The sequence below is a fragment of the Tupaia chinensis genome, unplaced genomic scaffold (assembly GCF_000334495.1).
Source record: "Tupaia chinensis unplaced genomic scaffold, TupChi_1.0 Scaffold000063_1, whole genome shotgun sequence".
Classification (NCBI taxonomy): domain Eukaryota; kingdom Metazoa; phylum Chordata; class Mammalia; order Scandentia; family Tupaiidae; genus Tupaia; species Tupaia belangeri.
In genome coordinates, this window is record NW_006159521.1 from 3,770,490 (window position 1) to 3,796,516 (window position 26,027).

The 26,027-nt window shown below is 39.5% G+C and overlaps 1 protein-coding gene across 1 annotated transcript in view; it reads left to right on the top strand.

The window, feature by feature from the left end:
* Positions 1 to 26,027, top strand: part of VPS13C (vacuolar protein sorting 13 homolog C) — a 203,215-nt gene that overhangs the window by 1,972 nt on the left and 175,216 nt on the right. Inside the window, exons 2-4 of the mRNA XM_014593070.2 lie at positions 17,095 to 17,138; positions 19,678 to 19,720; positions 24,839 to 24,934. Coding sequence (XP_014448556.1) covers positions 17,095 to 17,138; positions 19,678 to 19,720; positions 24,839 to 24,934 — 183 coding nt within the window. The remainder of the gene's footprint in view (positions 1 to 17,094; positions 17,139 to 19,677; positions 19,721 to 24,838; positions 24,935 to 26,027) is intronic.

Genomic DNA, 26,027 nt, shown 5'->3' on the forward strand with positions numbered 1-26,027 from the left:
CCGGGGCTGCGACCGGGGGTCGGGGAGGGAAGAGGCGGCGGGGTCGCGCCTGCACCGTCCTGGTCTCTGAAGCCGAAGCCTTTGCCCTGCCCACCTGGGGAGAGCTCTGAGAGCGCTCAGAATGGAAGAAACAAAATCCAGCCCCCCGCCCCCCAGCAAAACAAAACACCACAGAAGACACCCATTCTGCTTCGTTTGAGCGTGGAGTGAGCATGGCTGCGTGGTCCTGCACGTTCAAATAAAGTGGCACCCAGGAAAAAGCAAAAGGAAATTGCGTTCATGTTCGCTAGCGTTTTACAGCAAGCAGGAACCGGCTTCTTTCTCTTGGGGTTGCAGGGACTGGGGAGGCATAGCTAGAGACCGGTAAGAAAGCCTTGCCCCTAGGGATTTTGACTCTTAATGCTTTCAGCACCCCAGAAAGTCATTTCTTCCTTAATGTTTACTTTCCGTTCAATAGGAAGAGGACTTTCATTTTTGTTTTGGGGCGTTAGAGCGAAATGCAAGCTGAGACCAGCATCAGCATTAATTAGGTGCCTCTTGGTTGCATGCCCAGGAATTTATGCCAAGGTCTTTATCCTGGAGATGAAGCGTGTAGACGTAGACAATAAGTGGTAAGCCTACACGCTATTCCAAAAGCTTAATCGTTTCTACGACGTACGTGTTAAACTTTGGGGATCTTGGTGATGCTTTCTCACTCTACCAAAGACTTGGGAATTCTTACCAGCTTTGGAGAGAAAAACAGAAAACTACTGAAATGAGTGAAGTTGTTTCTAATTCAGTATTCCTGTGCTAATAGGGTAGCCAATAACCTCCATAGCTTTTGAATATTTGAAATGTAATTACTGCGAATAGAGACGTGCTATAAGTTTAAAATACACACTGGGGTTTGAATATGACTCTGCTGGGAGAAAAAGATAATGTAATATCTCACAAATTTTTGGTGTGAATTTTGAGTATATTGGGTTAAATATGAAAATTCATCTCCTGTTTCTTTTTACCTTTTTTAGTTGCATTTACAAATTTTAAATTACGTTTGTGCACCGTGTATTTATATGGGACAGTGTTATAGAACTGTTGAGTGCTGCCCAGAATTGTAGGGGACTCTGTTTTTAAAAGGGTGCTGATCATTGGATTGGTTCAGTATGGTTTGCCCAGTAATGCAGGCTAGGTTTACACCTCCGTCCCCACCACTCACCACCACACTGAGTGTAATTCAGGAGAAAGGGAAATAAAGGAGGCGTGTAAGGGCTTACACGTCTAGTGCCTTCTGCGGAGATCAGAGGCTGTGTGTCTTTGGGATACCATCAGTAGTACCAGTTCTTTCTTACAGTGTGTAAACATTGCTTGAAATTTGAAAAAGCTCTGAGCTTGCCACCTGAAATCTGAGAAAGCACTGGGTTCTAGGCCTGATGATGTGCTGTGATGAAGCCATTTATTTACCTGCTGGGGCCTTCATCTTAATTTAAACTCCCATACAAAAAATGTTTGACATTTGGGAAAGTTTAAATCATACCAGGTAGTAAATTATTTCAATGAAACTACTACTCAGATTTCAATAAATTATAATACTAGTCTATAATAATCTTTTTTTTTTTTTTTTGAGAGATTTTCACTGTAGGGCGCGTGCGCTCGCCAGACAGACAGAGAGAGACATAGAGACAGAAAGCGAGAAATCACCCCCCAGGGTGGATGGTCACGCCGCAATCCCTTCTCCTCCATTCTCCTCTTGGGATCTTGGGCACGCACGCACACGCGCCCGGCGTGAGTTTTAAGCCACCGGGTCTGGGACACGAACCGCGGTCGACTACGTGGGAGTCCAGCGACATAGCCATTACACTAACTGCTGGTTCCCTATAATAATCTTTTTTGAAGAGATAAAATATATGAGGGACCAGCAGTTAGCATAATGGCCGTGTTGCTGGACTCCCATGTAGTCGACCGCAGTTTGCATACTGGACCCGGTGGCTTAAAACTCTAGCTGGGTGCGTGTGCGTGCGTGGCCAAGATCCTGAGAGGAGAACAGAGGAGAAGGGATTGCAGCGTGGCCATCCCCCCGGGGGTGATTTCTCACTTTCTGCCTCTGGTGAGCACATGCGTCCTACAGCAAAATCTCGCAAAAAAAAAAAAAGAAAAAAAATTACATACCAGATCTTACTACTATTCTTTGGAAACAAATGAAAATTATATTGACACTTATTCTTTTTGAATTTGCCAGAGGGCATGTGTACTTGCCAGAGAGACAGAGGTGAGAATAAGAAGAGAGAGAAAGCACCCCCCTTTCCCTCCACAGTGTGGTATGGTCACATTGCAATCCCTTCTCCATTCGCCATCCTTTTGAGATTTGGGGCATATTCATCTGGCTTTGTTTGTGGTCATAGAGCATGTGTGCTAGCCAGAGAGACAGACAGACAGTGAGAGGGAAAAGTGAGAAATCCCCCCCCCTCCAGGGGGCATGGTCACACTGCAGTCTCTTCTCTTCCATTCTCCTCTTGGAATTTTGGGCATGTGTGCTTACGTTGCCTAGTGTGAGTTTCAAGCCGCCAGGTCCAGGACTTGAACTGCGGTTGGCCATGTGAGAATCCGGCACCTTAACTATCATGTACCTGCTGGCCCCCACCTAGCATGTTTTTGAAGTTACTGAACCTTGGGATTTGAACTGCTCAGTCAGTAGTGTGGGATCTGGCTCCCTTCATCACTAGGGCTCAGGACCAGCCTCTTTGATACTTCTCATCTGCAGTATTTGACAAGTCCAAGCCAGCAGTGGTTTTCAGCTGGGGCTGACTGCCCGCCTGGGCATTTTTGGCAATGTCTAAAACAGTTTTGGTTGCCACTCTGAAGGCAGAATTGGGCTTCTGGCATGTAGTGGGTAGACCCAGGGTATAGTTAATAATGTTACGGTGCAGAGGACAGCCCCTCTTCAGAAATCTCCCCTGGGGGGTGATTTCTCGCTTTCTGTCTCTATGTCTCTCTCTGTCTGTCTGGGTAGTGCACGCGCCCTATGGTGAAAACCTCTCCAAAAAAAAAAAAAAATAAAGAAACCCTGCTCTGAGGAGAATACAGAGGTTGTCTTCTGCAGTTATAGGAGACCTACTGGTTACCAAACAATTTGTAGTGAGATAAAAAAAAAAAAAAAAGAAAGGATTTAGGGGCCAGGTGATGGCAAAGTGGTAAAATGCAACTCTACATGAGAAGGCTTCTGACTAAGGTCCTAACAGCTCTCTCAGCATGCCAAGTGCATGCTTGCCCGTGATCCGGGGCTGGCCAAAGCCTGGCAGTAGATTGCAGCCTCAAGACCCTGTTGTGGGAGGGGTGTGTGTGTGTTTCTCTGTTCCACTTGCTTTTGGAAGAAAATAAAAGACTTAGAGGAAGTACAGCTATTATGAAATTTACAATTTAGAAACATGTCCCAAGAGTTAAGTGATTGAAAAGTATCATTTCAGTAAAAATGCATAATTGGTTGGACAGTCTCAGGAAGTAGCTTTATGAATCAGAATATCTTGCTAACATGATTTGAAAAAGTTGTGTTGTATGTACATTTTTACATATCTAGGCATTCACAATGAAATCCATAATAAATAATTGTAGCATGGTAAGGATGGGGAAGATTATTGGAATCTAGATTAGGAGGTATATTTTGGATATTGCTTCCAAATTGGAGAAGCAAAAAAAGCCAAATCAGAACAAAAACCCTGCCATTTTCTTTCTGCTTTAAATCTTATTGAAAAAAAACCTTTAAAATGTAAAGTAATTCCTGTGTATTTTCCAATGTTTTAAAAAGAATATATAGCCTTTGAAAAATTTTTGCTGTTGTAGAAAAATGAGACCCTTATTTACTATTATGGTTATGGGACCCTTAGTAAAACATTTTTTTGTAGTTGGAAGATTTTTTTTTTTTTTTGAGAGGTTTTCACTATAGGGCATGTGCGCTTGCCAGACAGACAGAGAGAGACAGAGAGACAGAAAGGGAGAAATCACCCCCCAGGGGGGATGGTCACGCCGCAATCCCTTCTCCTCCATTCTCCTCTCAGGATCTTGGGCATGCACGCACACGCGCCTGGCATGAGTTTTAAGCCACCGGGTCCGGACGTGAACCACGGTCGACTACATGGGAGTCCAGCGACATAGCCATTATGCTAACTGCTGGTTCCCTGTAGTTGAAGATTTTTGCCATAGGGTGCTTACACTCTCCAGAGAGAGAGAGAGAGAGAGAGAGAGAGAGAGAGACAGACAGACAGGCAGACAGACAGAGACAGATAGAAAGTGAGAAATCACTCCCTAGTGGGGATGCGCATGCCACAATCCCTTCTCCTCCCAGAACTTTAGGCACGCAGGCACACATGCCCAGCCTGTGTTTTAAGCTGCTGGATCCAGGAATTGAACTGTAGTGAACTACTTGGGAGTTCAGTGATGTAACCGTTATGTCATCTGCTGGTTCCAATATTTAACTTTTAAAGTTCCAGTTTCCTAACCTGTAAGATAGATGTCTCTGTGAGACAAATGATTTTAAAATTCTTTGTAACTGTTAATACTGATCATGCTGGTAAACAAACCCAGCTGAGTAATGACAAACCCGCTGTGTTTTATTTTCGTAAGAATGCTTTTTTTTTTTTAATCTCCAGACTTTAGGGTTTTATATTTTAGTGTGATAATTTTGTGAAAAGCTAACATTGCATACCTAAGCTTTTCTTATTTATAAACAAATTTCTTTTTTTTTAAATTGTACAGTTGGGCATGTGTAGTTGTGAGGGTGGGGGTGGAGTGGGGGAGGGAGAAAGTGAGAAGTCACCTTCCAGGAGGGATAGCCATGCTGCAGTCCCTTCTCCATGCTCCTCCTTGGGATTTTGGGTGTGCATGCACATTCAAGCCATTGGGTCCAGACTCGAACTGAGCAGCTGGCATGTGGAATCCAGCCACCTCAACTTGTATGTTACCTCCTGGCCCTTCAAACACATTTCTTTGTTTGTTTCAAGAAGTCTATTGCTCCTGGGTGTACACTTACAATACTTTTGTCACCTGCCAGCTAGTTTGTCAATCAGGGTTTCAAAGTTTTGAAAAGGTGCCTACTGGGCATGTACTGCCTACGCAGGTAAGAAAGTTTATCTCAGTTTTTGTTCCCCACAAATTGGTATTAGGAGATAAGTTGCAGCCCTTAGCTATTTGAGATGTGTCCAGAATATAATTGTTTAAAGAGTAATATATATTTGAAAAGTATGTTGAAATACCAGATCTTTTGCAATTTGGTTTAACTAGTGTTGTGGTATCGTGGAACCTTTGTCAGTTTGATTTTTCAAAGTGATTTACTGTGGAGAGGGAGCAGGAAAATCTTCCATTCAGAATCTGGGTACCTTCACTTCTGTTGGACAGGTAGAAGAAATACTGAGGTCTTGATAATGTTGGATGCGAGGGGTGGTTACAGTGACTGGGATTAGTAGCCAGGTGCTGTCCCTTCCCAGTTTGTAGCTCTGCAAACCAGGCCAAGCCTGTGTTGTGATTGTGCTGTCCCTCACCCCACACTTCTGCATCAGCTCCCAGCTACTGCTGGAGTAGAGCAGCTGGGGAAGGAGAAGGGGCCCTGCACCAGGAATGAGGAAACCAGGGATCCAGTTCCATCTGCGCTACTGCCTAGTTGTGTAGCTTTTGGCAAGTCACTGACCATTAGTTTCTTCTCTATAAATGAAAGGATTTGATAGGGTCATCTCTTCCGGCTTTAAACTTCTATGGTTTGAACAAGGCCGGTGCTGCCATTTCTTCTGCATTCTTAACGGTAGAATGGTAGTCAAATAAGGTACCTTTATTTTATTTATTTATTTTTTTTGGAGAGGTTTTTGCTATAGGGTGCGTGCGCTCGCCAGACAGAGAGAGACATAGAGACAGAAAGCGAGAAATCACCCCCGAGAGGGGATGGTCACGCCGCAATCCCTTCTCCTCCATACGCCTCTCGGGATCTTGGGCACGCACACACATGCACCCGGTGTGAGTTTTAAGCCACCGGGTCCGGGATGCGAACCGTGGTCAACTACGTGGGAGTCCAGTGACACAGCCATTACGCTAACTGCTGGTTCCCAGGTACCTTTATTTTTTGAAAGAATTATTTAATTTTACTTATTAGTATTTTTTTGAAATGTGCTGTATATAGGTCACATAATGCTTAACAGAGAAAGAGACAGAGAGAGGGAAAGAAAGAAAGTAAGCCACTAGGTCTGGGAGTTGAACCGTGTTTGGCCATGTGAGAGTCCAGTGCCTTAACTACCACACCACCTGTTGGTCCTATCTATTTTTATTTTTTTTGGGGGGGAGATATTTTTGCTATAGGGCATGTGTACTTGCTGGCGAGACAGACAGACAGAAAGCGAGAAACCCCCAGCCAGGGGGATGGCCACACCACGGTCCCTTCTCCTCCAGACTCCTCTCGGGGTTTTGGACATGCATGCACATGTGCCCCATATGAATTTCAGACCTTCCAGTCCAGGACTCTAACTGCAGTCGGCCATGCGGGAGTCCAGCGACATACCCATTCTGCCATCTGCTGGTCCCTGGCCCTGTCTTATCTTTATTCTTCACACAGTACTGGTGAGAAAAGAGCCACAGCCATGAAATATTACAAGATAAAGGATGTTTCAGGTCTTACTGATTTTTACAAAGTGGTATGTTGTATTAGTGTCCTATCAATAACTGTAAGGGTACGTTGAGAATGGAAGAAAAAGCTGGTGTCTACTGTTTTTTTTCTATTTCTTTTACACATAAAACATGGCAGTATCCAGGTATTGCTAAACTTATAGAGGGATTTTTTTTTTTTTTAAAGTCTTTTCCTTTCAGCCAACACTTGTCATAGTGGAAGCTGCATTTCTCAATAACTTGTCCTAAAGCATAAAATAAATAACAGCAAAAAGTTCAATACTGTAGTGTAATACATTTGGATTTAATTAACGTCAATTAAAGCCTTGCTTAAAAACTTAAATAGTAAACACCTTTCTGCATATTTAAATAGCACCATTAATTAAAAGTTCCCTCCATTCCTAGAATAGAACTGAGAGTGGGTACTTTGGCAATCATTTGGCCAGGAAGCTGGGCCACACCACTCACTGTTATGAGGTCCCTGGAGTGTACTGAGAGGGAGAAAGTGCAGTGGTGAGGTTGTAGCATTCCACTTTCTTTGCCAAGGCTTCCTGTTTTCAATGTGGAAATGGAAAGAGTAAGAGTCTATTGTTTCCTTCTCTTACTTTCCTTTCCCAAGACTGTCGCTGTGAGTACCTATGGCATGTGCTTTGAAAAGAGGAAATTGCATTTTTAAGAGTGTAAAAGTCTTAGGGACCAGCAGTTAGCGTAATAGCTATGTCGCTGGACACCCACATAGTCGACCACAGTTCGAGTCCCAGACCCTGTGGCTTAAACTCACGCCGGGCGCATGTGCATGCGTGCCCAAGATCCCGAGAGGAGAACAGAGGAGAAGGGATTGCGGCGTGGCCATCCTCCCTGGAGTGTGATTTGTCTCTTTCTGTCTCTCTGTCTTTCCGCCGAGCGCATGTGCCCTATAGCAAAAACCTCTCAAAAAAAAAAAAGGAGTGTAAAAGTCTTATGAGTGAGAAATATAAGAAATCTTACTTATTTTCACCTCTTTAGAAGAAATAAAAGGTGTTTCCCATATCTCCTTTCCTCTAGCCTCTGACTATTACTGTCCTTGGTGAATTGATAATCATTGCATACTGACTAGAAAGGATGAAGAAAAAAACAGAGATGTTCTTGTTTCTGGATTCAGTGCCTAATAGAATCAACTCATTCTTTACGATGTTAAATGTCTTGCATTTAAAAATACACACACCCACACACACACACACACACACACACACACAGAGTCTAGATGGGTTAACGTGGGATGAAGAGCTAGATTATTTGAAATGAATTGCTTTAACATTTTAGTATTCTTTATTTTTTATTATTATTTTTTTTAAGAGAGTGGGTTTCATACCACAGTCCCTTCCTTCTCCATTCTCCTCTTGGCGTCTTGGGCTCACACACACCCACACACACACCCAGTGTGAGTTTCAAGCCGCCGAGTCTGGGACCCAAACCACAGTTGACCAAGTGGGAGTCCAGTGACATAACCATTATGTCATCTGCTGGTCTCTAAAGCAAATTTTTAAATGGCTGATGTTTTAGTAGAGAATATTGAAGGGGGACCAGCAGATAGTGTAAGTTACGTCACTGGACTCTCACTTGGTCAACTGTGTTCGGGTCCTAGACCCAGTGGCTTGAAACTCATGCTGGTTGTGCGTGTGTGCGAGATCCTGAAAGGAGAATGGAGGAGAAGGGATTGCGGCGTGGCTATCCCCCATGGGGGATGATGTCTCACTTTATGTCTCTCTGTCTCTCAGGTGAGCGTACGTGCCCTATAGCAAAAATCTCTGTCAAAAAAATTTTGCTTGTAAAAACTTTCAGTCATTTATTTCTCTTGGAAGATGAATGTATCTGAACATTTTAGTATGCTGTACTTTCAAGTAAATAATGAATGTTTGTGTTATAGACACAATGGAATCTTAAAAAAGTACATAGCATTATACTTTTTTTTGTTTGTTTTACCATGTTATGTATGACAGGTAAAGCTGGATTCATGGATTAGGGCATGGCTTTTTTTGTTAGTTGGTTTTTATTTTTAATCACAGCTTTGGGTTAATTGCTCTGTTTCATATTAAGATCTTTGACCAGGGCATCAGGAGACATACATTCTATCCTTAGGACTGCCACGCAGTAATTGTGTAGCCTTGGATAAACCACCTTACCTATTTATGTTTCAATTTCTTCATGTTTAAAGTGAGAGGAGATTAAACCTAATGATCTTTATAGTCTTGAATAGTTCTAAATCATAACTTGGGACATCTGTCTTTTTTCCGAGTAAAGAAAAGAGAACATTTTTTAAAGGGCCGTAACAACCATTTTCCAGTGCTCTCCCCTGCGTCTCTGATTTCCCCTGGGTGCTATCCTTTCTTCTGCTAGTGTGTCTAACATCATCCCTCGCCTCCATCCTACCTTTCTGCATACGCCTTTACACTACTTTTAGTTACTCTTTTTGTTTTGGATTTTTCTCCCACATCTCTTTTAAAATGCAGAGACTTAAAGTAGAGCCCACAGCTACACAGGGTTTATGCTGAATCTGCTTCTTATAATGGCATTAAAAAGTTGCCTTTTCAAGTGAGATAGATTCACCTTCTCAAATAAAATTCTGTACCCTGTTTGTTCTGCTGGAGCAAAAAGCCTGGTGCCTTGAATTTACCACTTACTAAGTTACCATAGCATTTTTAGGCTGTTTAATCTCTCTAAACCTCCGTTTCTCTTTCTTCTTCTTCTTTTTTTTTTTGCCATAGGGGAGTATGCTTAGAGAGATAGATGGAGGGGGAGGGCAGTGGGGTGGTATAAAAGCCCCCCTGGGGGGGGAATGGCCATGCTATAGTCTCTTCTTTGTTTTCCTCTTGGAATTTTGGGCACACGTCCACATGTGCCCGCTGTGATTTTCAAGCCACTAGGTTTGGAACTCGAACCTCAGAGTCAGCCATGTGGGATCCAGCACCTCAACTTCCATGCCACCTACTGGCCCTCTCTTTCTTAATACGCCCTGTATCTTGCCTGGAGGCTAAGAGGACTGCATAATATAATGCTGATAGATATGCAAGTGGTTTTTTAAATATAAAGGTTTATGTTCTCATTGTAGTCGTTTTTACTCCAGGGCACTATGCATTCTAAATTGGTTTAGTCACTATTTATTAAGTACTTATTATGAAGAGAATCAGTTATCAGTAGGGAGTGGAGATTTCTATAAACTAAAATGTTAACTACTGTAAGAGAAGTGTACCCTCAACTTCTGTGAAAATTAGGAGATTATTTCTGGTTAAAAGTATCACTGTATTTCTTTTGTTTATTTTGTAGACTGCTGCATATTTTTATTTTACACTTCAGTTTCTTTTTTATCGAACTGGCCTTGGCAGGCAGGTTTGCCCCTAGTCTTGTCTTTCCTCTTTAAAAATTTGCCATAGGGCAGATGCACTTGTCAGAGAGAGAATGAGAGGGATAGAGGACCCCCAGCAGGGCACGGTCAGGTTGCAGTCCCCTCTCTTCTACTTCTCCATGCTGCTGGGACTCTGAATACACACACACTTGCTACCAGGTGGTTGGCCGAGTGGAATCTGGCTTTTTTAACCTCTAGACCACAGGACCAGCACCGTTACATGCTTCCAAAGCCTTTTTGGAATTTAGACAGGCTTGTTCTTTTTGTTTGTTTGTTTTTGGGATAGGTTTTTGCTATAGGGTGTGTGCGCTCACCAGAAGGACAGAGACAGAGAGACAGAAAGTGAGAAATCACCCCCCAGGGGGGGATGGTCAGGCCACAATCCCTTCTCTTCCATTCTCCTTGGGATCTTGGGCACGCACGCACATGTGCCCCGTATCAGTTTAAGTCACCAGGTCTAGGACTCGAACTGCGGTCGACTACATGGGAGTTCAGTGACATAGCCATTACGCCAACTGCTGGTCCCTAGACAGGCTTGTTCTATATTATGCCTGTACCATTTGATTTTTATTCATAAATGTTAATTTGGTTGTTTTCTATAACTTTAGCAGCTATTTTTATTTCTATTTATCTTTTGAGATGATTTCAATTCTTGATGTCATTTGTTAATTTTACTTGCATTTCTGTCTTCTGGTTCATGAAGAAAGATTAGTAGATAAGTTCTGTTCTAAAATTTAACTTTGTAGGGTATTTTTTTTTTTTCTTTTGTTTGCACTCACCAGAAGGAGAGGGAGAGGGAGAAAGCACCTCAAGTGGGCTATGGTTCCATCATAATCCATTCTCCTCCATTTGTCTGCCCTCCTGAGATTTGGGGCATGCATACCCATGTGCCTGGAGTGTTTTTCAGGCCATCAGAGCTGGGATTCAGACCACAGTGAGCCACGCGGAATCCCAGTCCCTCAACCACTAGGCTAACAGGGCTGGCCCTAGGTTACTTCTTCAGATGTTCTTCAGGATTGGCTTTGAAACTTCATGTGCGACTTCCCAGTAGATTGTGCTTTCCCAAAGTGTTGTAACTTTTTAGAATCGTGTGGAGTCTCCTCTGAAGCACAGATTATACCTGTTGCTTGGCCTCATCTTTATGCCTGTCAGTCTGACACAGAAGGCGATCACACCTTGTCTTATCACTGTGGTCTCTTTGGACTTAATAGACTAGAGTCACCTCATTGTGGGACTGGCTTTAGTTCTTTGCTGGCTGGCAGAGTTAAGTTTATCCATCACCAGTTATTAGCCCTAGGAGATTGTGCTTTCCCGAAGTGTTATAACTTTTTAGAATCGTGTGGGGTCTCCTCTGAAGCCCAGATTATACCTGTTGCTTGGCCTCATCTTTATGCCTGTCAGTCTGACACAGAAGGCGATCACACCTTGTCTTATCACTGTGGTCTCTTTGGACTTGATAGACTAGAGTCACCTCATTGTGGCACTGGCTTTAGTTCTTTGCTGGCTGGCAGAGTTAAGTTTATCCATCACCAGTTATTAGCCCTCCCATCCTTGTTTTATTTTGCTTTAGAGATTAGATACAACTATTTGCCTTCCTTTGGTTTCTTAGGAACTTCCTATGGCCTTTTTGCAGTCCTAGCTCTTGTGATCTGGCTACCACATGAAGTCCTTTGGATGTGTATGAAATTATGTGACCTTGAAGTAGAAAAGGAAGACTAAATCTTTCCTTTGGTGTTCAGTTAAAAATAAAACAGCGGATGATTTTGGGGGCTCAGCCTTCATATTAGTCTCGTAAGTTATCTTTATTTAATTGGATTTCCTGGCATTCGTGGGCTGTGTGGTGGAAGTGCTGCGTGTGTCTGAGTAGCATGCAGGTCAGTGGGGAGCACGTGGTAGCCCAGAGCCTCGCCCAGACAAGGAGTCATCCAGAGCTCAGTGAACCAGCAGGTGCACTTTCACCCTTTTGCGGTTATCTTCAATCTGCTGTGGTTCCTCCTCTTTGAATTAGCACTGGTGGCTCCTCCTTCAGTGCAAATACTTTATAGAGTCTCGTTCTTGTTTCAGTGTTTTCATTACTGTTTGTTAGATAACATTCACAGTTTTCAGAGAGGAAGTATGCGTATGTGTATTGGACTCTGGATAGAAGAAATAGATATTTCTTTTTTTATCTATCTGTAGGTAAGGAGGATATTAGAGATAGGAAGAATGTATATAAAATATTGAGGTCATATTGACATTAGAATTTACCTTTGTTTTATTTCCCCATTTCCCTTATTACAGTTTGTATGATACATATATATATATATATAATATTTGATTTTTTAACCCTCCCTGTCGGTGCGGGAAACTGCAGGTCACACGCACCCCTGTGCGTGTAGTGCGAGGTCTTTCTGACCTCACAGCTAAGAGGGCCGCTCAGTGGCTAATAGGTGGGTAGAGTGTAGCCAGGATCCGAGGACGGAGGGATGACTCCTATCCTTGATAGAGTGGGATGGTGTGAGATTTCATCACACTACTCAGAACCGGGTGCAATGGAACACTTACCAATTGTTTATTTCTGGTATCTTCCATTTAATATTTTTAGACTGCAGTTAACTGTGGCTACTTGAAATTGTACAAGGTAAAGCCCCAGATTAAGGGAGACTTAGTGCAGTTTGTCTACCTGTGTACGCAGATACACTTGTTTAATTGTTAGCCACGGTGGTAGCTTTCAATATTTCACATCTTAAAGAATCAAAGTGTCACTATAATAGAAACAATCTACTTTTAATAAGGATGTTTATAGTTTTTTTTTTGTTGTTGTTGTTGTGTTTAATTTTTGCCATTGTGCGTGTACACTTACCAGAGAGAAATCGAGAGAGAGGGAAAGTGAGAAAGCATTCCCCAGGAAGGATGGCCACACCACAGTCCCTTCTACGTCATTCTACCCTTGAGATTTTGGGCACACACATACCCGGTGTGATTTTCAAGTCACCAGGTCTGACTCTTTAACTGCACAGCCAGCCATGTGGGACCCAGCATTCTTAACTAACTCTGTGCCACCTATTGGCCTAGGGCCTTAATAGTTTTACACATTTTTTTTTTAAGTGTCCTAATAATTGTTATAAAAACTTCACTCAATGCAGATGACTTCTGAGTACTCTTGGTGACATTTGACTTACTGGTAGAGATGGGTAGAACAGTCCAACGTAATGAGCAGCTTTGAGTCCTCATAAGGGCCTTCCGTCTTCCTCCACTAGACTGATCGGATGACGTCACATATGCACTGGCATTCGTGCAGGTCAGTTCTTTTGGCTAGAAGAATAGAGACCCCCAACTATAATTTCATGTAATTTCACGTGACAGAATGAGTTCCAGGAATGTTTGTCTACTGTGTGTAATTTTGATGCACCTTATGTTCAAGGACTTCCCCCTCCCCTAGTTAGCAAATACATGCCAGTCTTCCATGACGACTTTATTAAACCTAATTTGGGCAGTGACGACATTCTGTCAGTTCTGCTCCAGCATAACTCTTTGCTGTGACACCACCTCTTTCACTTTGAAGTTCCTGCCTTGTTTTAGGCTTTAATTTCTCTTCTTTGTGTTACGAAGTTTGTTTTTTGGCTAGCCAGCATGTGGTAGTTGGTAGCGGAATCCCATAGGGCAGACTGTGTGGTTAGAGTCCCAGCTCAGAGGCTCAGAAGCTCTCAGGGTGTGTGTGCATGCCCTGAAGGGAGGGAGAGATGGAGAATGGATTGTAGTGTGACGCTCCCTACTGGGAGCGTGCTTCCTCAACTCCCAGGTCTCTCCTGTGAGCACATGTGCCTGCTAGCAAAAATTAAATAGTAAGAAAGAAAAGCAAGGGTGTGTGTGCATGCCCTGAAGAGAGGGAGAGATGGAGAATGGATTGTAGTGTGACGCTCCCTACTGGGAGCGTGCTTCCTCATCTCCCAGGTCTCTCCTGTGAGCACATGTGCCTGCTAGCAAAAATTAAATAGTAAGAAAGAAAAGCAAAAGGTTGCTTGACTGCCTGCATTCTTTCCCTGCCATCCTACTGTAATGCCGTAGAATGTTCTTCCCACTTGCAGTTTCTTACCTCTTTCTCTCCCTTTATTTGCAGTTTTCAACAATTTATTTTAGAAACTTGGAGAGTTACACATATACAGAAAGTGTACTTTATTGTATAGAATTGACGACTGTGGTCCTTATGGTGTCTTATTTTACAATTGTTTAGTTTGTGTGCTGTGCACGTAACATTATACACACACACGTATTTACGTTTTCAAAGTTGAATCAGTCTCAGCATTCTTTACCTTTTAGAAAGCTTACTGTTTGGTTACCATCTCCCTGTGTTTTTCTGCATTTCTTTTGCTCTATAATATAGATGTATTCTGAGTTATGTCTTGTCATTGGATACTAAGGTATTTAGGTGGATACTAAGGTATTTAGGTCTTTCCCTCCCTTCTTCCCTTCCTGCCTTCTATTATAAGCAACATTGCAGTTCCTTGCAGCTAAATTGTTTGGACAGATCAATGTTTCTTTCTTAGGAGAGTAGAGTAATGGTTCCAAAATATTGTCTTCTCTGTTAGACCTATTTCACCTCTCCATTGTGGCCAGCATGACTTTTTCATCCTGAAAGCTTTGTCTGGTCCCTGCCTACCTTTCTGTCTTTGTCTTGTATCTCTTTCTCACACTCTCCAGCTACACCAAATCACAGATGCTTTTTAAAACGTGTCTTACTTGTGCATGTCTATTTGCCTTTTCTTATTTACCCAGAAAATAAATAGTTCTTCAGCCCTGTACTCTAGACCTGTTGTTTTTGTTTTTAATAATCTTTCCTCCGTTTAAGAGAAAGAGAGAGAAGAGAGGGAAACAAGCACCTCTGAAAGGGCCCTGTTGAACCATAATCCATCCCCACACCCTGGCCTTTTCAGCCAGCCAGGACTATGGGTGTGCCCATTGCCTGCAATGTTTCTGGCTGACCCAGGATCGGAACCAGGGTCTTCCACGTGGCTCCATTACTGGAGAGTGGCACCTGCTGCTTGTTACATCATGGCTGGGTCCACCTCTGTGTGTGTCCTTGATCTCCCTAGGCTGAGTTAAGTCATTCCTCCTTTGCATTGTGTATACTCCTCTGTCGAAATGCAAATAGAATCTTTCTAAAATTTTGGAACTTTAGTCTCCTCCACTAAGCTGGGAGCCTCTCAATGGCAAGGACACTGTTCTGATAGTCTTTCTTTTTCCAGTACCTAACACATCATACACACTTAATAAATGTTTGTTTGAATAAATTTGAGATCTGGGGGAAGGACAAATCTCATAATTGTAGCTTACTTCAAAATATCATGAAGAAAAACTTACTTGACTGAAAAATATGGATAGCATAGGTGTGGTAGTATTTTTTTAAGGAAATCGTATGTTTTTTTAATAATCATTTTTTTTTCAGTTTAACTTTATTTATTTTAAATTGGCCAGAGAGGGACAGAGTGAGAGAGAGAGAGGGAAAGTGAGAAATCAAACTGCCAGGTCTGGGACTCAAACCACAGTCGGCCATGTGGGAGTCCAGTGCCCTTAACCACCATGTCACCTCCTGGTATGATAGTAGTTTCTTTTCTTTTCTTTTTTTTTTTTTAAATGCCATGAGTTATTAAGAAAATATGTAATAATAATAACTGATGCCTGCATTTACTATTGAAACTATATTTTTATTAATCTTAAGAGAATTTAAGTGAAATATAAACATTTTGCCTAAGTTTTATTTGAGAATGCTTAACTATCCCACGAGAGGGGTATTCAAAAATGTAATAAAAAGTGCATATTAGGAAAAATTTGCATGGATTTTAATTCTCAAATTTTTATTTCAAGTTATTATCTATTTTTCTAAATAAACTCATACCTTAATTCTTTTTCTGCGCAGTTTTTGAAGTCCTTTTGTATATATGCAAATACACATTTGTATATGCCAGTACTTATAATTTGTGCCACATAATTGTATGATGGCTATTTTTTATAAATTAACGTCTGAATAGATTTAAGAAAAGCTGAGCTAAGTAAAGAATATTATTGGGTTATTAGAAATATCATTGCATTTTGCATAGAAAAACACATCATGACTTTTCCAATAACTTGGTAGAACCATAAACAGTAATCACTGGGAAGATAGAATAGTGTCTTGAAAGTCTTAATACAGGGGCTGGCAGCGGGTATGGTGGTTAAAGTGCTGAACCCCCGCATAGCTGGCTGCAGTTTGAGTCTTGGACCTGGTGGCTTGCTTTCTTTCCGTTTCTCTCTGATCAAATTGAAAAATAATAATAACAAATTAAAAAATTAAATAAATTAAAAAAGAAAGCCTTAATACCTCAGTCCTGAAGAAAATGTTCATTGATACCATAATTAAGGAAAGTATTTTGGATTATAGAGTAATTGATCTACCCTAGTCATTTTAAGTCTCTTTCGAGATTTTCTGCTTAATCTTTCAAAATGGTGGAAATTTTATTTGATCATAAAATTCTTTATCCCCAGAGACTCCAGAGTCCTTCTTATTGTTTATTTAAATGTTAGTTTAAATATTTTATGATTTCTTTTGCATTGGGCTAACCTAAAGTATGTTATAACTAATAATTTTGTTTTAATTGCAAAAAGGCTTGTGTATTTCCCCAGAAAGAGACAGAGAAACAGAGAGAGAGGGAAAGGGAGAAAGTGCCCACCGATGGGGTGTGGTCGTGCCTCAGTCCCTTCTGCATTTCTCCATCCTTCAGAAAAGGTTTGGATGGGGGACACACACACACACACACACACACACACACACACAAACACACACACGCCTGGTGTGTTTCTCAAACCCCCAGGGCTGGAACTTGGACCATGGTTGGCCATGCAGGGTCTTCTCCTTAACAGGGAAGGCAGTGGGGCTGGCCCATCTGTGACTATTAATTCTCCCTCACACTTGAAGAACTGCAGAGGATACGGGAAGCTCTCGTGCCAGTAACCCCTGCAGTTCTTTAAGTGTACTTTGTTTTGCCATCGTACTCAGCACTGAGCACAGTGTCTTAGCGTTTGGTATTGGATAGGTTATACTAACTGGTGTATTAATGTCACGTTCTCATCTTTTTTTAAAGGTAATGTGGCTCTAGATAATCTACAGATAAAAGAAAATGCTCTGGTAAGTTTTTTTTATGTGCTAATACAGTTAATTTGGTAAGTTTTTTAGAGACATTTGGTTACTAGGCATCAGGTACCAGGTACCAGATAAAGTGACTGAGTCACTCAGAGAAAGATTACCTATTTAACTCCTTGCTCGTAGAAAAGTTGAGAGTAAAGATTTAGAAAAAAAAATTTTTCCCCCTAATGATCAAAATATTAACAGTATCTCTACGAAAACGGAGTTTTTTTTTTTTTTTTTAAACCTACTTTGACTATATAGCTTTGTGCTTAACATTTTTCTTGGCAGAGATAGTTTTCTTCCGAATTATCCTTACATATTTTTCAGGTAGATAAGGGCATGATTTTAATAATTTATCTAATGGATAATTGTGGTTTTTGGAAATACATCGATAGTCTAGCCTTGTACTAGTATGATAATATTAAGAGGTAAAATAGAGTATTTTGGACTCCAGCTGCAGAAAGTAATCCATGCCATTTATTGTTGAGCTAAAAACAAAACAGTATTCCTCTCTGTCCCCTAGTTAGGGTTATATTTAGCCTTTGAGCTAAATTTCAGTTTACAAAGTCATTTAAGAATGAGCTTATTCTTCATTTTTCAAGTACCTAATTTCTATTTTCTTAATTTCTTGGCACATCAGTTTAATAATCATTAAAGTGACATGAATTACAAAACAGTGTAATATCTCTGTCACTTTGTGGCTAGAATGAGGTAAGAAGAGCCTGGCACATAGTAGGTACAAAGTTATTTAAATTTCGTTTCCTTTCTATAGGATGCTATAACTTTTAACATTTTATCCAAAAACTTAGAGCTTACAATTCTATTGTTAGAGATAGGAATACAGGTTATTTTTTCTCTGTTTATATATTTAATAAGAAGATAAGTATAGTAGAATTGTGGCAACAGGATATGTATTAGATAAATTTAAGAGAAAAATTTGTTTGAATTCTGTGTTAACCTAATTTGAATTTTGGTTATAATTAAATATAATAAATTATTTGTAATTTATATTCTTCATTAATCAAAAAAGCCTGCTTTGGGGACCAGCAGTTGACGTAATGGCTCTGTTGCTGGACTCCCATGTAGTTGACCATGGTTCGAGTCTCATACCTGGTGGCTTAACCTCATGCCGGGCGCATGTGCGTGCGTGCCCAAGGTCCCGAGAGGAGAATGGAGGAGAAGGGATTGCGGCTCTTGCCATCTCCCCTGGGGGGTGATTTCTCACTTTCTGTCTGGCGCCCTGTGACGAAACTCTACGCGCCCCCCCCCCCAAAAAAAAAAGCCTGCTTTCTCCAACTAAACTAGAGTTGGGAGGTCTTATTGTGATGTGGGTTCTTTACATTTATTTTATGTGAAAATTATTACAGGACGTAAGCAAGTGTGATACTAAATTTTCATAAGTGTGTAGTTTGCAGTTTATATCCTGTCTAATGTGAATTTCCTTGAATTTCTTTTTTGATCTACAAAAGGGCAGAGCTGCTGTCTTATTGAATATGTGTGTGTATATATATATATGTGTGTGTATATATATATATATATATATTTTGGTTTCTAAAAATGACTTTGTTAAAAGTTATTACTATTCCATTTAATTTCTATTTACTTAACAATGCTTTAGTAAACAGACGATCAGGTGAATCGATTATTTTAGTTAATTGTTACTTAAAGTACTATATTAAAGTTTGTTAAAAGCTATTACTGTTTCATTTAATTTCTGTTTACAACAATGCTTTAGTAAAGAGAGGATCAGGTAAATTGATTATGCTAGTTGTCACCTAAAGTACTGTATTAAAGTAGCCAGATTTTTACAGTATTGGGAGAATTCCTAAGAGGAAGGATATATTGACTGGTTTAATTTTTAATAATTCTAAAGACTGAGGAGATTGTTAGGAATATCACTTATTGTTTACTACTCTGGGACTAAAAACTAGAATTTTCTACTGGTTTGGACAGTTCATGATTTTGATTGGTACTTTTCTGTAACTTTTCTAAAGGAAGAGCTAATTTGGTAAAAATATATTGAGAATTTACCTTGTCTTTGAAAATTGTATTACTTATTCATTTACTAAATATTTTATTTGAGAGAGAATAGTTCAGTTTTTGTTTTCAGCCAGCTTAGGTGAAAGGACTCTCTTCCTTTTCCTGTCTTACTTAGTATTTCAGATATGCAGTGTCCATCTTTTTAAATTCATGGTATTTCCGTTTAGCTTTGTTTAAAACAAATACTTTTGGTTTAAAATAAGTAACCAATTTACCCAGTTGCTTTGTTTAACTAGGAACTCTTTCTGTATTTTTTTCTATATATGATTTTGCTTCTTTTGTGAATTCTTTCTGTGAAGTCAAAGTTTTAGATAATAACTTTTTTTAGCCCTAAAACATGTCCTTTATGGTTATTCAAATGCAGAAAACAGATTTTTAAAAAAATTTTGTTTTTGTTTTTCTGCATTTAAGTGATTATTCAAAACTGATTTTGTGGAGGAATGGGGAGGGAGGCCTTAATCATTTAAGATGTTCTTTAAATTTTTTCTTCCTTCTAAAGAGTGAATTGGATGTTCCTTTTAAAGTCAAGGCTGGCCAGATCGGTAAGTACTTCATTCTTCATTTGAATTATTCTTAGTCCTTTAGTTTTTTATTTTGCCTGTATTACTTAATCAAAAATCTTGCCCAAAAGTATGAGAGATTTTTGCTTATGTTAGAGTGTATAGAGTTTGGAACCTAGTGCGTATCATACAATACATCCATACTTCAATTGTTTTTCTTTTTACAAAGGGGTAGAAAAATCACCCTCTACAATGGAAGGATATTTGAACTGTAGTTATGTTCTTCAGGCTTTGGTTCTACTGCACAACATTTATCTACATTTTCAAAATTGATATCCAAGTTTAGTGTGCTTTTAAAAAATGCGTAAAAATAGTATAATTTGCAAACTGTAGTAATAAACTTTAAATGTAGTTTATTTCCCTCATGTTTTGTTCAACCATTTTCACTTGATATATTATGCAGCAATGTGGTATGGAGGATATATTTTGGTAAGTACAAGTCTCTTTCTTTGCAGCCAAACTCTTGTGCTAAGACCATCCATAACAGCATATACCTTTGTTGAAGAAATTTTTCAGCAGGGTATTTAATCTACAAGATCCTTTCAACTAGTCCATGTACCTGATTTTTTTTTTTTTTGAAGTATATGTATGAATTCACAACCCTGGGTGGCTCAGCCTTATCATTCCACATCCTTCCTCCCATTTCCATCGTCTTGCAGTTATACCACATTGCTTCCCTTCCTCGTTCAGTATTCTGTGTTTTAGGGATGCTTTTTGTCTTCCTCCTACTCTAGCATCTCTTAGTAGTTACTCGGATACTTCTGTTTGGGTCCATTTTATGTCATATGGATGTGTTCATTTAATGAAAAGGAACATTTTCATGTTTTTGTCTCTTGAAACAGGACATTTTTTTTGGTTGAAAGCATTTCTAGGGGATGCATCATCTTTTTTGTCTGTCTTTCAACAGTGCCAAACGGTGGTGGTGATGTTAAGCAGTTCTCTAGAAGTATTGTTGTAGTCCTTTATGCTAATTGAAATCTTAGAGTGTCTGTATTATAGCCATTCATTCATTCTTTTACCTTTGAAATATTTGTACGCACATGTATACAAGACTGCACAAGTAGCTATGGGAGAGGCAAAGATAAATACGGTATTTTTATCCTCAGTAAAGTTACAGAGATTTAAAATTAGAACATAGATTGAAATTGTATTTCTAGTGTATTGGATAAGTTATAGTTAAAGATATTTTGCATCATTCATTATATTTTTACAACTAGATTTATATATTTTATTGTTGTTACTATTTTTTTTAAGGTCTTTGCCATAGGGCATGTGGGTTCACCAGAGAGACAAGGACAGTGAGAGGGAAAGAAAGAAATCACCCCCCCAGGGGGTATGACCACACTGGAGTCCCTTCTTCTTCATTTTCCTCTTGAGATTTTCAGCATGCATGCACACGTGTCCAGTGTGAATTTCAAGCTACCAGTTCTATGACTTGAACTGGGTGGGCCATGTGGGAGTCCAGGGCCTTAACCACCTCGCCACCTGCTGGCCCCATTATTATTATTTTTTAATGCCATAGGGCACATGTGCTTACCACAGAGAGATAGAGAGGAAGGAAACAACCTCTCAGTGGAGTATGGTCATGCCACATTCTCTTCTCCATTTCTCTCTCCATCCTGTTGGGATTTGGGGCATGGATGCACACATGCCCAGTGTTTTAATCAAGCTGTTGAGGCCAGAAGTTGAACTGCCATCAACCATGTGAAATCTAGCATCCTTAACCACTAGGCCACAGAGCTGTCTATATACATATCTATCTACCTACCTACATACCTATCTATGTACATACCTATCTATCTGTCATCTATCTGTCTATCTAGCTATCATCTACCTATCTACCTACCTACCTACCTATCTGCCTATGTACATATCTATCTATTTATCCATCTATCCTTCTATCTCTCTTTATATATATCTATTTATGTATATTATGTATTTGTGTATTACGTGTAAATCTATCTATATGTTTACTATTTTATTTATTTGTTTCGTGAGAGAGAGGAAGGGATGAAAGGAGGGATACCTCCAACAGGGTCTCAGCACTCTGCAGTCCTCCAGCTGTCCCTAGCCACGGATGCACACAGACATGCCCCAAGTGTCCACATTGACCCGAAATTGGAGTCGAGTCCTGCCGTGTGGCTCCAGCATCACGTAGTGGTGCCCTCCTTCCTGCCTGTGCTACCATGAGACTGGGCCCAGATTTATATTTTGGAGAAGATTTTCTAATGGTTCTGAATTTGCTCCTTTTGTTTAGAAGTATTCTAAAGACTGAATGACTTTCTTCAGGGTTACTCTTTGATCTACAAGACACCCTTTAAGGATGCAGGGCATATTTCTTTTATACTTATTATTTTATTCCGGTTTATGAAACAGTGTATTAATTATTACTTTGCTTAGGTTAAAATATTATACCTAACCTGTGGAATCAGTGTGGATATGTAAACTCAAGTTAGACATGTTTGTGGGTGCCCTTGGGTTATCCTTTTACTTAAAATTAAAAAAAAAAATTCTGATTTGTAAAAGGAGGCAGTAATATAACTAGCTATAATCTAGGACCTTTTGGAGGGAATTTTTCTTTTTTTGAGGGCCTTTTTCTTTTTTTGAGGGGAGAAGAGAAAATGAATTAGGAGAATAGAAGAAATAGTTTAGAGAATAGATAATCTCATTTAAGTATGCTAGTTGAAGGGACATTTCCCATTTTTTTCAGTATTATGCTGACCAAGAAGGCAACCAAATCTTGTTCCGAAGTTATAATTATGAATATTTTAGTCTTCATTATAAATTTATATATTAATTATATATATGTACACTATAAATATATAATAAATATATAAAATCATCAAGCTTAGAATAACCCAAAGTATCCTGAAGTTAATTACCTCTGTACTCCCTGACATGGGAGCTATTTAAGAAACTCAGTAGGTTTACAAGCTCGAAGAGAAGTTACAATTTAAATGTCGGAATAATTTGACCCTGGGACTAGATTCCCAGGTAAAACTGCCTGGCCTATCTAGCCATTCAGGTGACCCCAAATTGCCTTCTTCTTTTTCTTTTTTAAATGCAAAATATCCTTCATATTACATTACTTTATTTCCTCTTCAACTTGTCATACCACTTATCAAATCTTTGAACTTTGAGCATCTTTATTTAAAAATGCCAGTGATTCAGTGATTCAGATGGTGTAAGTGTCTTAGTCCTTTACATACTAGCATGTTTTAGTTGAAATAGATTCTTTTTTTCTAAGTTTCTGAGTTTTAAGCTGTTGGGTCCAGGACTTGAACTGCGGTCAACTATGTAGGAGTCCAGCGAGGTAACCGTTACACTGTGTGCTGGTCCCGTTTGTAAGAGTCTGATCAGTTGAGAAAATTGTAGCTTTTATAGTACTATTATTTTTCTTTTCTTTCTTTTTTATTTCAGGAAGAGATTTTTGCTATAGGGTGCATACACTCACTGGAGAGAGAGACAGATAGCGAGAAATCACCCCCCGCCCCCCAGGGTGAATAACCATGCCGCAATCCCTTCTCCTCTGTTCTGCTCTCAGGATCTTGGGCACGTATGCACACTTGTCCAGTGTGAGGTTTAAATCTCTGAGTCTGGGACTCAAACTGCAATCAACTACATGGGAGTCCAGCAACATAACCATTAGGCCATCTGCTGGTCCCAGTGCCATTATTTAAAAAAATACAATGAAAGAAGGTATTTTATTTTGGAACATAGAAAACTTAAGGCTTTAGATAGAATTGCCATAGTACTGAGGAGGGGAGACTGTTAAGTCTCCAGATAATATAGTAGAGATTGGGAAAAGAATAAAGAGAGAAATACGGGAAATGACAAAAACTGCTCTTGCCCCATTTCAGATTAGCTGAGAGCATGCTCTTTTTTGTCTTCCTTTTCTGCCCTGCATAGCCTTTCCCCCGTAAAATTCCAGACTTAAGTTAGTAATATGGAAGCTCTAGTTCTTGTGTATTAAGAGTGAAAGTTTTTATAGGCTCGGAAAGTTTTGTTTCTGAGAGAGAAAATGTGCTCTGCCTTCCAGGGGTTTATAAGTTGATGCGGGAGTATAACTGATTTGAGTAGCCGGAACTCATGACACTGTTCATGAAGCAAGGTCCCTTGCCTTAAGAGCTGGCCTCTTCTGTCGGTAGTGATGTGTCAGACAAAGTCCTCTTCCTTTGGGCCAGCAGGTGATGTAGTGGTTAAGGCGCTGGACTCCCACAAAGTTGACTGCAGTTTATGTCCCAGACCCGGCGGCTTGAAACTCATACCAGGCGCATGTGCATTTGTGCCCAAACTCCTGAGAAGAAAATGGAGAAGGGATTGTGGTATGGCTATACCCCCCTGGGAGTGATTTCTCCCTTTCTGTCGCTCTGCTTCTCTGGAGAGCACACACACCCTATAGCAAAACTGTCCCTCACTGTCCCTCAAAAAAAAATAAAAATGTCCTCCTTCTTTCGGGTTTTATGTTTTCCTACTGTGGTTCTTGGGATCTTGCACAGATGGTACTTTACATTTTATTTGTAGAGATTTAATTGGTGTGGATAGGACTGCATGTGTGACCTGGCTGGACTTAAACAATTTATTTAACCTCTCTGGTATTGAATTCTTTTTTTTTGTCCCCAAAATTGGAAATAATAGCTGCCTCATCCATTTTACAGTTTTGGAATATTAAATGAGATAATAGTTATCAAAAAGTTTGAAAAGTATAAAGCACAGCATGAATATTCACTTTTTTAAAAAAGGAATTATTTTATTTAACTTTTAATTAATTAATTAATTTTAATTTGACTACAGAGGGACAGAGAGAGAAAGTGAGAAAGCAAGTCTCCAGGTCTGGGACTAGAACCATGGTCAGCCATGGTGGAATCAAGTGCCCTCAACCAACACGCCATCGCTGACCCCTGAATATTCACTTTTAATAGTAATATATAGAAACAATCTGTGCAAACTTTGACACTGGAATTTTAAAACTTTTTCTGAGTGATATACATATGCATGAAGGATTTTATTATATTTTTTCTCTTAATGGAAAATGATAACTTTTTATCTTCTTGAGCAATGTAAGACTTTCAGGTTAAATTTATTATTATTTTTTTTTAGATAAATTAACTTTGAAGATTCCTTGGAAAAACCTTTATGGAGAAGCAGTTGTTGCAACCCTAGAAGGATTATATCTGCTTATTGTCCCTGGAGCAAGTATGTTACTTTAGGTTCTAACTATTCAGTTACATCACAGTGCGATTAGAGTGTTACCTGGATTATGCAGTTGATTATATTTAGTATGACAGAATATGATTTAAATAAACTGGTCATAGACATCTATACACACATATACAGATAGTCTATATATGTACACCTATTTTGCCGTATTTGTATTGAAAAGTTTTTGTTGTTGAAAAGAGTAAATTCTACTATTTAAAAATGTTATCCTATTGTCTGTAATTATTTTATAACTAAAACTCCTGTTGAGATGGATTAGGCAGATTTGCTGCTGGGTGATGAAACATTTAAAATATGTTTTTAAATATATAATGATGTATTAATCTATAGATTTCAAAATTGGGAAACTTTTTTTCTTTCCTAATTTGTTGCTTCTGATTTTGAGTGAATGTTCTCTTTGAAATTTGTGTAAAATAGGTAATTTTTTCCATTAGAAGTTAATAGTATTTTAATTTTAAGCAAATGACTTAGTATAGTGATATTTAAGTAATATCTTTAGTTATTTTTTTCATTCATAAAGAACAATATAATGTTAAGAAAAGATGGAATGTTTTGGGGAAAAGTCACTTACAATTTCTCAACCATAATACATTAATTTTTGCATTTCTTTCCAGTCTCTGTGTACTTGATTTTAAGTAGCAGATATCACATTACATATACATTAACCTGACTCTTTCACTCAACGTGTACATTTTTGATGTTTCACAGTTTTCATGGTGCTAGTAAAAATCTTGAGAGACTGTATAATACACCATTGTGGACTGCCTACTGAGCGAACTCTATAAATACCTCCTTCTTACTGATACTTTTTATTCTATGTTATTTCTTCCAAATATATTATCAGAAATGAGATCGCTAGATAGAAAGGATGTATATATTTTATGATTGTTGATATGTATTGCTGAATTATTTGCTGAAAGTCTTTTATCATTCTACAAGGATACCAGGTTGTATTGAATATTGAATTCTTCAAAATGTTGCCACTCTGAGACAATAACTGGCAGCATGCTGGTGTATTTTCTGGTTTCCCTCTGCTTCTCCCTCTTACTTGGCCTATGCACCTTTCCCC